Genomic DNA, 12,637 nt, shown 5'->3' with positions numbered 1-12,637 from the left:
AAACAATCAAATGTCTGTGAAAAAAAAGATAAAAGAGGATAAATGTAGCTCTATGTGGTCTTCTTTTTAGAAAAATATGTCCTTGTTTAAAAATCTATACTTAACTCTACTCTTTTAAGGTGGACCTTTTTTGAGCTGGTTTATGTTACAGCCGGGCTGCTTCCATAGGTTTAATAGTACAACCCTTATGAAAAAGTTTGGTATAGTTTGCAATAATTAAACTATAAAGTAGACCCCTGTCGAACCCAGTGAGACAGAGCATGTACAGTTCTAAATAGCTCGAGAACGGGTAGCAGGTATGGATATGATCAATTGCCGTAATGGCTGCTTTAAGGCCGTCACACGTACGTTTTTTTTTTTCTCTCGCGAGAACGCGCATTTTTTTTTTTGCGTGTTACACAACCTTTTGCAACTTGTTTTGCATTTCTCAAAGTCGCATGAAAAGTAGAACGCTCTTCTACTTTCTGCAACAAATTGCTTCAAATCGCAGGAAAAAACACGTGTGACAGGGCGCGTGCGACCTGCAACATTTTTTTTTTTTGCGAGACAAGTTGCAACCGAAAAGTCTACGTGTGACAGGGCCTTTAGTGTCCTTACCGTTTAGCGATAAGTCCCTGTCGAACCCAGTTATACAAGGCACTCTTACAGCACTAATAGCCCTTTGACTTTGACTTTGAACTTTGATTTATTACTCCTATAGGTAGCTTTCGCTAATACTAGGAGACCGATTCCTCGGTAAGTAAGCACTGTCACTGGGGGTGGTCACTGCCAGAGGGTTTATTGCGTCCCCCAGTGGTTCTTTTACGTCCCTTCGGTTCAGGTTAATGTAGTGCAGCTTGAAGAGACGGGACCTCCGGTTTAGTGTCCTTATCCGAGAAGACTGGAAACACGGGAGAATAACTTCAACTCACTTGTGACAAATTCGATTCAAGGCAGGAACCCGGAAAAAATCCCCGGTTTGAGCCAGGATTCGAACCTGGGCCACAGCGGTGAGAGGCCGACGCGCTAACACACTAGGCCACCCGTGCATCCACAACAGCCCGAGAAAGAGTAGCAGGCAGGGATATGATCAATTGCCGTAATGGCTAATTTAGTGTCCTTACCGTTTGGTGAGAAGAAGTCCCTGTCGAACACTGTGATACAAAGCACATCTTGCTCCATGTCCTTGACTGTGAAGGTCATGGTCGAGTTCCATTTCGGGTTGAGAGTCTGAGGGCAGACGCGCGTCTTGTGCTCCTGGCTCCCCATGCTTACTTCACAGTACGGATCGCTCATACCTGGAAACATGCTCACTCAGTGCACATGTTATGACAAGAACAACTACAGGCAAGCTGTAGAATAACTAGATAGACTGCGTGGGCGTGGTGAAATCATATAATTAGGCTAAGTTCAAATGTCGTATTATCCATGAGGTGTTTTCAATGCAAATGCATGCAAATAAAGATAAGACAATCGACTCGATTCGTTTGCATGCATTTCTGGCATTTGAATATGGCCAATTGATAATACGATGTTTGAACTAGGCCTAAATCACAACGTTGAAATTGTATGTTTTACGCCTAGGTGAAAACAGTGTAGTTTCTTTGACGTTTCGAGCGTTTAGCCCTTTTTTGAGAATTAAGAATTTTATAGAGAACGTTTCTATTATTATGATTGTTATTTAAACCCTTGAAATTCCTTGAAGGTCAGAGGGTGAATTTTTCTCTAAAAAAATGATTTAAGCGAGTCGAATTCTGTGACTTTCTTGTTGTTTTTGAAGTCAAATAATTCGCCTTTCATCTGACTAGAAAAAAAAACTAAAACTCTGCCTACTTTTACTGCACTTAAGGTTTCTGCAATAAGATCTTACCACTCGGGTCCGATGACTTGAGATCCACACCCTCCACTATCGTAACCACAAGTTTGCCGATGCCCGACGTACGAATAGATCGAGCTGAAGAAAACAAATATGTCCTAAATCATGTGCTAAGCCACAGATGTTTTTCAAACTGCGTCTTACTTTTATAACTCGCCAGCATAAAGATTTATTTTGACGTGTTTAAAACACTGTTTGAACGTTTTGACTGTTTTTATTACCACATTAATTCGATTGCACAGGTTTAGGGTATCATATAGTGCGACGCGCGCTACCGTGACCACTACAACGTGTTACAGTGTGACGCGCGCTACCGTGGCCACACCAATACATATAGTGCGACGCGCTATATGTTTGCTATTTGTTATATTTTGCTAATTACCAAGCAAGAATCACATTTTTTCTTCTTTTTCATAACTAGAAGGATCCGTCATGGTTTGCATTTCTTTGTCTCGCTAATTGGCTAAGGAAGTTCACGTCAGCCAAATAGTGACATGACGCTTCAAATAAGCCCATTTCACATCTAATAAGGCGGGAAATTTCTCTAAGTACTTATTGAGTAATAGCAAAAAAAAAAAAAAATCAAACTGACTTTTCTTGAATCAATGCGACTTTTGTAAAGTGTCATTGAAATTTGATTTTTTCGTCTCTGATCCCATACATAGCGCAAGGATGATCAAGGAAAAAAATATCTAAAAATCCAAAATATTGGTATGTGCATTTTGGCCTCACGTCATTTGTGTTTTAATAATCGGCCCGGAATACAAGGAGCCGATTGCCATTGTAAGAAATTATGTCTTCTTTCTCTATCTAGAATTGCGCATTTTTTTCGTCATGCCCGAAATAGTACATTTCTCGCATGGACTCATTCTAGGTCTAATTTGGTGACCACGGTAGCGCGCGTCACCCCGTAAGAGAGTCCGTTTAAGGTTTTATTATATTTTGTTTATGCTTTTGATCAAATAATAAATACTCACTTCTATGCATCTTTTGTCTCATAAATCGCTCAGTCTCAATATAGTGCTCAGCGGCTTTCTCGAGTTTCTCAATCCATCGATTCCTAGAACAAAAAAGAGGATACATTAAAAAAATAAAGTAAAATGGAACATACAGCGGGTGTCCATGGTATCTTGCTCTTACATACTTGAAAAATAAAATAAAAATGTGCTTTCGACAATCAATAGCATCGCGTTGAAAAATATTCGACACTTCGCTTTACTTTATATGAGGCAGGAAGGTGAATTGGAAATTAGCCATCCCTCTCCAAAATTAAAAAACCCGCACTAAATTAAGCACAAAACAGCTATCACAAAAAACGTCGGTGCAAATTTGGCGAATGGTGAAACTACAAATAGCAGTTCCAAGACCGACCAGTACCTATGGGTATTAACCATTCGTAGGAGTAGAGCCTTTAAGTAAATCAATTTAATAATTTATCTATATTTGCCTGTATTCAATACGAAAAATGACGAAATCCATTGCATTTTTCGATAGCAAATCTATCATTTGACATTTTCCATTTACACTGGCAACGTTGTTTGAAATAGGCGTATACCATCAGACAACACCTGTATTACCTGTCACCCTTGGACTCGGCTTTGAACGTGTAAACGCGATCGATGTGGGACACCGAAAACACGGGTTCTTCACCTTAAATGAAACGACAAAATCCAAGGTCATCGCACCAAGGTCGTAGAAGGGGGGTTGGGCACTGGGGGGTACGCCCCCCATCCCCCCCCCCCCCCCCCCACACACACACACACGTATATTTTCAAAAAATATATAATGAAAAGGCCATTAGGGGCGTGGCCGTGCCCCCACATATTTTCTTAATGTTTCTGTATTGTGCCCCCAATATTGAGAGGCCTCCTTCGGCACTGTTTGACTCAAACATAAATTCTCACTTTAGAGATTGATTTTAAAAACACTGAAAAGCGGGTCCAAACTCAAGATTTCATTTCAGTCATAATACAAAAGCTCACTTCGAGTCTGTTTTACGGTAATAAATGTTCAATATCCAGAAATGTATCTACTCAGCTATGGTATGATTTGACTTGCGATTCAATTCCGCGTTGGGAAAGCAAACTAGTAAATAAGTTGAGAGCGCGTGACAAAAAATATTCATGACAGCTTCAACTCCAAAAGAGAAAGTAGATATATAGATATCGGAATTGAAGTTATAAAAGCGCAAAAAATAAACAAAGAAAGACGTTGAAAAGATTATTCTTTACTGAAAATTACTTACTGAAAAAGCAATACAAATTTAATTGACAGTTGTTTATTTTATATTAAGTACCATCCACAAATATAAAAATGCGAAGACCTTAATAACACTTCGCAAGTGAACCAACCCTTGGCTAGATTCAAGATAAGACACAAGTGTCAATTTCAGATCCAATCATTTCAATATTTTATTTCTTTGTAAAAGCTGAATGAATAAGTTAAGCAAACAAAACGATTTTTGTATGGTTTCTATTAATCAGCTCATTTCGTTAAACACGTCCAAGGTCTCTGCACACCTAGTTTTACAAACTTAACCTTGCTACATTTACAAAATGTACAAAATGGCAACAGACTCTAACAACACGGCAACACTTGGAACTTCCCTAGTGGTACTATTCACAGTCCAATGCACACAAGCTGTGTTGATAGTTATTGTAAATTCACTGGCGCTCGCTGTGTTCCTGAGCAAGACATTTCGGGTGAAGAAGTCGAGTTATCTTCTCGTCAACCTGACCGTGGCTGACCTGATGGTCGGATTAACCCTTATTATAATTTCACTTTTCCGATTTCTTCGCAAAGAAGAAGGCAAAGCGTATGATCTTTGTGTTTATTTTAATCTTTTTAGTGCTGGCGCATCGCTGATGTTTCTAATGATTATTGCAATAGAGAGGGGATTCGCTGTGTTAGCTCCCTTCTGGCATCGTACACTGAGCCCAACACACTACAGGGTATTTATCATACTAGGCTGGATAATACTAACTACTCTTGACCTTCACCGGTTGTTCAATGCCATCGACCCCTCGCTGTTAACAAAAAAACAGTACAACATACTCTACTCGTACAAGGTAATTTCAGGTGGAGCGGCCCTCGCTGTTATATTTTCATGTTACTTGGCTATTTGGGTCAAAGTCAAGTTCTTCCCGCCTTGTGATAATACGGCTAGTGTGGCCCCAAGGAACACGAAGCTGACTTCGGCGTTATTCATTGTGACGTTGATATCATACTTCTGCTACTTCCCAACGGTATTCCTCGTCATCTACATGTCATGGGTGAGGTATTCTGCTACAACTACCCACAAGTACGTAATGACCGTACTATACATAAATTCCCTTGCAAATTTTTTAGTGTATTCATTCCGGATGCCAGATTTCAGGAGAGAACTTCGCAAGATTCGTTGCGCTCTTACTTGCTCGAAGATTTCAGAAAGCGATAGATGTGTCCCCTTTGTCAGGGTAAATGTTGTGGCACCAGAGGTTTATCAAGAGCAACTGATCTACCTGCAGCGTTTGCAGGGAAAGAGACAGTCCCCCATGGTCAGGGTTGACGTTGCACCATAAGATAATGAATAGCAAGGTCTGCGCTGATGACAACGGCATGAACATTCACTCTGCACTTTGTCTGATACATTTCAGCCGTTTTGAGAGTGCAAAAGCAATCATATTTGAGCAAATGCTGCATTAAAGTTTCAAGAAGGCAACCAAAACTAATAGTGGATAGTCATCCATATAAGACTCAATATACAATGCAAGTTGCAACAATATATCAAGAAAAGTACTTTAGTAGTCGCATTAACCAACGCAAAAATCCCGAAGTGTTGATGAACCATATAGTAACCATACACTTGTACAATTGCCTAGTGAGTAGATCTTAAAGCTAAATAACCAGTCAATTGGCCAATTTTAGAGAAAAATATATTTTAACCCTTTTGGAAACTTACTGTTCATATCCGCAGGCCTTTTGACGACAACTTCGTTAAGAAAAATAGGCTGAAAAGAAAATAAATTCTTAAAATCAATGGATTCCCAGTATTCGGTTTACATACATTCACACAAAAAACGTAATACAGTTGAAGCTCTCGTAAGCGACCACCTTGGGAACTGAGAATTGTGTTCGTTAACGGGGCTGGTCTTTTACGAGAGCTTGCTCTCATAAGCGAACACTGGGCGCCAAAAACTTAAACAATAGGTGTTGATCGCTTACGGGAGCTTAATTAAATTGGAATCTAAAAGTTATAGTGATAATAACAACGCTGTAATATTTTGGTTTATTGCTTGATTTTAATGAGAAAATTTGACTGAAATAATCTACAAAGAAAGTGCATTTCAACGGCACGCAACCACATTTCTACGATTCATTTTTCTTTTTCTATTCTTTTTCTTTCATCATCAACACTATTACCCTTATCACCATCGTCATATCGCTATCACCAACACTTTTACCCTTATCACCATATAGTCATATCGTTATCACCAACACTATTACCCTTATCACCATCGTCATACCGTTATCACCAACACTTTTACCCTTATCACCATCGTCATATCGTTATCACCAACACTATTACCCTTATCACCATCGTCATATCGTTATCACCAACACTATTACCCTTATCACCATCGTCATATCGTTATCACCAACACTTTTACCCTTATCACCATATAGTCATATCGCTATCACCAACACTATTACCCTTATCACCATCGTCATATCGCTATCAAAAACACTTTTACCCTTATCACCATATAGTCATATCGTTATCACCAACACTTTTACCCTTATCACCATATAGTCATATCGCTATCACCAACACTTTTACCCTTATCACCATCGTCATATCGTTATCACCAACACTATTACCCTTATCACCATCGTCATACCGTTATCACCAACACTTTTACCCTTATCACCATCGTCATATCGTTATCACCAACACTACTACCCTTATCACCATCGTCATATCGTTATCACCAACACTATTACCCTTATCACCATATAGTCATATCGCTATCACCAACACTATTACCCTTATCACCATCGTCATATCACTATCACCAACACTATTACCCTTATCACCATCGTCATATCGTTATCACTAACACTATTACCCTTATCACCATCGTCATATCGTTATCACCAACACTATTACCCTTATCACCATCGTCATATCGTTATCACCAACACTATTACCCTTATCACCATCGTCATATCGTTATCACCGACACTATTACCCTTATCACCATCGTCATATCGTTATCACCAACACTATTACCCTTCTATATATAGTGTGCAATTGCCTCACCTTTCTATATATAGTGTACAATTGCCTCACCTTTCTATATATAGTGTACAATTGTCTCACCATTCTATATATTGTGTACAATTGCCTCACCTTTCTATATATAGTGTGCAATTGCCTTACCTTTCTATATATAGTGTACAATTGCCTCACCTTTCTATATATAATGTACAATTGCCTCACCTTTCTATATATAGTGTACTGGATGGACGCATCGTTACTTTCAAATCCTATTTTCTTGGAAAGGGTGCCCGTGATCGTACTTTGAGGCCTGGTCAGCAGTAAAAAGTCATTGAAGAGAAACGCTTTCAGCTCCTTGCCGCTCTTAACCTATGCGAAAAACATTAATTCCGATTGAGCTCGCTTTGGACTACTGAAGCAGTATTAAGTCTCTTACTATGCCAGTAAAAAAATCATTTGAAAAATCAAATCTTTTCTCGAGACCAATTATGCGATCCCGGAATTAACTTTTTATTAAACAATTTCCCCGTGTTTTGGCAAGTCCCCCCCCCCCCCGCCACCGGGGAACTAAGCCGGCGGACAAAACATTAGCAGTTACCTTAAACAATGTTCCCGAGTGCAAGAGCTTTCGTGGCCCGAGGCAATTAGTGGCCGAGTTGAATATCAGTTGCTAGAAACAGAAAAAAAATATGTCAATAACACATTGCACCAAAGATTAGGGGAACGTAATTTGTCGCTTATGTGTAGAACTCCTGAGAAGCTTTAAATTTATTTTTCCCATTTTCACAACAATCGCCTGTAAATCCACCTCAGCAACACGCGCAGAGTATGACCAATGATGACGTCGTCTAATAATATGACCGGCAGATACGACGACAAACGCAGAAAACAATAGAGAATCCAAAAGCCTAGAGGAATGCATTCTGCTTTATTTCAGCCATCTTCCATAAAGTTACAACGTGAAAACTCTAAGGTGAAAAATTCCAGGTTGACGTTTGCAAGGTTGACTTGCTTAGGCCTAACAAAAAGGCTTTTTTTATGTGACGTTCCAAAGGCAAATATATGCACAGTATTATTCTCGGTCACGCCTACCCTGTCGTCTTCATTGAATGATGAAACTGTCTAAGGCCAGCTTTTCACAAACGAAGGAGGCAGAGACGAAAAAGTAAGCGGAGGAGACATAACAGCTTACGTTAAAGTCACACGAACATAAACTGATGTTTTTTAGTCACTCGGTATTGTAAGGGAGCGTAAAATGTGATTCGCCTTCATTAAGGATAGTATCTCTCTCATCAATAAAGCTTAATGATAAGGTCGTAAAAGCTGGCACCGCGCAGAGCCCAATCACAAAAAAGCGAACGTGGCCTTTCATCATGCGCCCTCTCCATATTGTGACATGCGCAACACTCACCTCGCCCAGTCCCTCTCGTTTGACGTGGTTCTGTAGCCATTCCAGCCTGTCAGAGTTCTCCTGGGACCGAACGCCTTCGTTGACCTGGTTACAAAGCTCTTCGGCCTTTTCGAGGGCGATTTCGAGGTTCATTCGGTCTGGGTGGATATCTGGGGTATGCTTCAGAATCTAGAATAAAGTAATAACACTGGTAAATAAATAAAAAATAATAATTAAGTTATGTTCATGACTCCATTAATGTAGAATCTATGCATGGAAATCGATTTGGTCTAGACTTCAAATAGCCATAGTATTAAAGACTATTAAAATCATTACACTGTTACACACAAATATACATAAATATATTTTTTTTGAAAGGCGAATGGAAAACGTGCCACACCAAAAGATATACTGAGACTAACATGAGCCACATTCATGCATACCTCTGATAAGTAGAGGGTATTTACAAATTCCTTGACATCCAAACATTCCTCTTTAATAAGTAGAGGGTATTTACAGATTCCCTGACATCCCAACATTCCTCTTTAAAAAGTAGAGGGTATTTACAGATTCCCTGACATCCAAACATTCCTCTTTAATAAGTAGAGGGTATTTACAGATTCCCTGAAGTCCCAACAGTCCTCTTTAAAAAGTAGAGGGTATTTACAGATGCCCTGAAGTCCCAACATTCCTCTTTAATAAGTAGAGGGTATTTACAGATTCCCTGACATCCAAACATTCCTCTTTAATAAGTAGAGGGTATTTACAGATGCCCTGAAGTCCCAACATTCCTTTTTAATAAGTAGAGGGTATTTACAGATGCCCTGAAGTCCCAACAGTCCTCTTTAATAAGTAGAGGGTATTTACAGATGCCCTGAAGTCCCAACAGTCCTCTTTAATAAGTAGAGGGTATTTACAGATTCCCTGACATCCAAACATTCCTCTTTAAAAAGTAGAGGGTATTTACAGATGCCCTGAAGTCCCAACAGTCCTCTTTAATAAGTAGAGGGTATTTACAGATGCCCTGAAGTCCCAACAGTCCTCTTTAATAAGTAGAGGGTATTTACAGATGCCCTGAAGTCCCAACAGTCCTCTTTAATAAGTAGAGGGTATTTACAGATTCCCTGACATCCAAACATTCCTCTTTAAAAAGTAGAGGGTATTTACAGATGCCCTGACATCCAAACATTCCTCTTTAATAAGTAGAGGGTATTTACAGATTCCCTGAAGTCCCAACATTCCTCTTTAATAAGTAGAGGGTATTTACAGATTCCCTGAAGTCCCAACATTCCTCTTTAATAAGTAGAGGGTATTTACAGATTCCCTGACATCCAAACATTCCTCTTTAATAAGTAGAGGGTATTTACAGATGCCCTGAAATCCAAAACATACCTCTTTAATAAGTAGAGGGTATTTACAGATTCTCTGAAGAGGCTTGAGTAGGTAACTACTAAGTGGAAGACCACTTGCGCGACGATCTGAACAACATTTCTGATAGAAAATAAATAGAGATGTTCAATTACTATATTGGGCGACCATTGTGAAAAGGAGGGAGGTATTTTGATGACGATGGTGACGATGACTATTGTTGTTCATAATTATGTAGTGGTGACGATGACTATTGTTGTTCATGATTATGTAGTGATGATGATAATAATAGCGTGACAGGCATGTACACAGGGGGGTGCACACGAACCTTCCTCCTCACAATCCACCCCACCCCCTGGCCGCCAGGAGAACTTGGCCATTTTTTATTGAAAGATCATCACATACTGTCATTTTTCCAAATAATATTCATGCCTGCGCATCCCCTCCCCCTCTCAGCAATTACTGGGTACCTGTCTAATGGTGATGCTGATATTATGATGGTGATGATGATGATGATCATGATCATGATGGCGATGGTGATGATAAAGGTGGTGATGATGGCGATGATGATGATGATGATGGTGATGGTGGTGGTGATGGTGATGGTGATGGTGGTGGTGATGGTGATAATGTTGGTTATGGTGATGATGTTGGTTATGGTGATGGTGATGGTGATGGTGGTGATGATGGTGGTGATGATGATGATGGTGATGGTGGTGATGATGGTGATGGTGATGGTGGTGGTGGTGGTGGTGATGGTGATGGTGATGGTGATGGTGATGGTGATGGTGATGGTGATGGTGATGGTGATGGTGATGGTGATGGTGATGGTGATGGTGATGGTGATGGTGATGGTGATGGTGATGGTGATGGTGGTGGTGATGGTGATGATGTTGGTTATGGTGATGGTGATGGTGGTGATGATGGTGATGATGGTGATGATAATGATGGTGATGGTGGTGATGATGGTGATGGTGATGGTGGTGGTGATGGTGATGATGTTGGTTATGGTGATGGTGATGGTGGTGGTGATGGTGATGATGTTGGTTATGGTGGTGGTGATGGTGGTGGTGATGGTGATGATGTTGGTTATGGTGATGGTGATGGTGATGTTGGTGGTGATGGTGATGATGGTGTTGGTAATGATGGTGATGATGCTGGTGGTGATGACACCATCCTACGTGTTCCAGATAGGTGGAGGGATCCCAATTATGAAGGTGGCACCACTAGAGGTGACGATGATAAGGTGGCTAATGAGATAACACGATGATCATGACAATAAATGCATATGCCGATTGAGAGAAAGGTGACCATGACATAACAGTACAGGTACCTTTTCTAATTGTTTGAATTCCGATGAAGTCTCGATTTTTTGTTGAATCAGTTGACACGCCTTCAGCTGGCGACTGCAGAACCGGACGTATGGAGTCAAGTGGGGGAGCTACAAAATGTCAAATAGGAAACATGAGCCAAGAAGGCTATTCCAATCTATATTTGCAAACCATTTCTCAAAGGAAAAAGTAATATTAGATCATGCTATTTTTTTAGTAGTAACATAACCACCAGGTGCAATAAATAGAAAGGAACACATTTTCAATGGAATCGATGCTATGCAGATGATCTAGTCGGTTTTAGTAACCTTGAGACCTGTGCCAAAACGGAAAAGTATTATTTTCAATCCATTTCCCTCCGCTTGATATATGATGCTTAGACCACGTTATTATACTCATCTAAGATATCAAACATCGTTTAATAAACCTTCACGGGTATTTTGATTTCGCGTGTTTTTCGAGGATTTTCAAGCCTTCCAAATGAAAATTAATCTTTAACCGTGCAAGTTGCCCCCTTTTAAAGCGTTGACTTTTGCAATCATAAATATGTATATGCTATGGAAGCAATGCATGATGGGTAGAGTGAGTTTGTAAGCTGGCCACTTGCTTGAAATGATTGACTCACCTGTTCGCACATAAGGTCTGCGATCATCACGATCATCCCATTATTCTGCATCTTCTTACGGACAAGGAACGCCCTGAAGGACAATGACACAATGTTCCCATTAAAATGGAAGATAAAATCGGCTTTACAATACTTCATTTCCTCGCGCGTTTACTTCCACGCGGTGCTTTTTTGCGCGTAGACTGTTTGTAAGCGTATACTCGCTACGCGCCAAGTTACAGCCGCTATCCCCTCTTCTCCTCCCCAGCTCGCGCGCGGCCAGAAAAAAAAAATGGCGTTCAAGACTCCTCGAAAGACACCGGGTAAACGCTTGCAAGCTAGCGTTACTTTTACTCGCATGCTTTAATTTTCACGCGCATTTATTTCCACGCGGTCCTATTTTCGCGAGCTTTTGTTTCACGCACTTGTACTCGCGCATACTTTTATATTCGCGCTCTTTTAATTTCGCGTTCTCTTAAAGTTTCATTTAATATGTCTGGTTTCTTATTTATTCTGGCGCTTGATTTCCGCAAAAACTTGTGCAGAAATCGCACCACGTAGAAACATGTCCAGCTTAAGCTCACTGTTATCGAGTCTGATGCAGCGCTCTATCTGGTAGTTTTACTTACTTTAACAGTTTCATGTTACAATGGATAATTTCTTTCCAGTTGACAAAGATAGTGTTCATTTCGTTTGCCGTCAAAAGCCCAGACTCCGCTAGAGGGTTGTAAAACACCTGAAAATCAACGCACGATCATTAAAGAATGTCGATCAACCTTCCCTTGTTATTGTTTACAATTGAAAATACAACGGTTTATTTGCAGGTAAA

General features: G+C 40.1%; 1 protein-coding gene across 3 annotated transcripts in view; it reads right to left on the bottom strand.

Moving 5' to 3' along the window:
• The window catches only part of LOC5500390 (intersectin-1), a 36,511-nt gene that overhangs the window by 1,897 nt on the left and 21,977 nt on the right, over window positions 1-12,637 (bottom strand). For all 3 annotated transcript variants that reach the window (XM_048721476.1, XM_048721475.1, XM_048721477.1), the window contains 12 exons: window positions 12,438-12,544; window positions 11,830-11,902; window positions 11,207-11,314; window positions 9,898-9,996; window positions 8,527-8,694; window positions 7,714-7,785; window positions 7,338-7,484; window positions 5,796-5,844; window positions 3,433-3,505; window positions 2,833-2,915; window positions 1,850-1,933; window positions 1,104-1,277 (listed from right to left, as the gene is read on the bottom strand). In XM_048721476.1, the coding sequence (XP_048577433.1) occupies window positions 1,104-1,277; window positions 1,850-1,933; window positions 2,833-2,915; window positions 3,433-3,505; window positions 5,796-5,844; window positions 7,338-7,484; window positions 7,714-7,785; window positions 8,527-8,694; window positions 9,898-9,996; window positions 11,207-11,314; window positions 11,830-11,902; window positions 12,438-12,544 (1,237 nt within the window). The remainder of the gene's footprint in view (window positions 1-1,103; window positions 1,278-1,849; window positions 1,934-2,832; window positions 2,916-3,432; window positions 3,506-5,795; window positions 5,845-7,337; window positions 7,485-7,713; window positions 7,786-8,526; window positions 8,695-9,897; window positions 9,997-11,206; window positions 11,315-11,829; window positions 11,903-12,437; window positions 12,545-12,637) is intronic.

Source organism: Nematostella vectensis, chromosome 14, assembly GCF_932526225.1.
Source record: "Nematostella vectensis chromosome 14, jaNemVect1.1, whole genome shotgun sequence".
Classification (NCBI taxonomy): domain Eukaryota; kingdom Metazoa; phylum Cnidaria; class Anthozoa; order Actiniaria; family Edwardsiidae; genus Nematostella; species Nematostella vectensis.
Note: the sequence above shows the minus strand (reverse complement) of the source record. Positions and strands in the feature narration are given on the sequence as shown.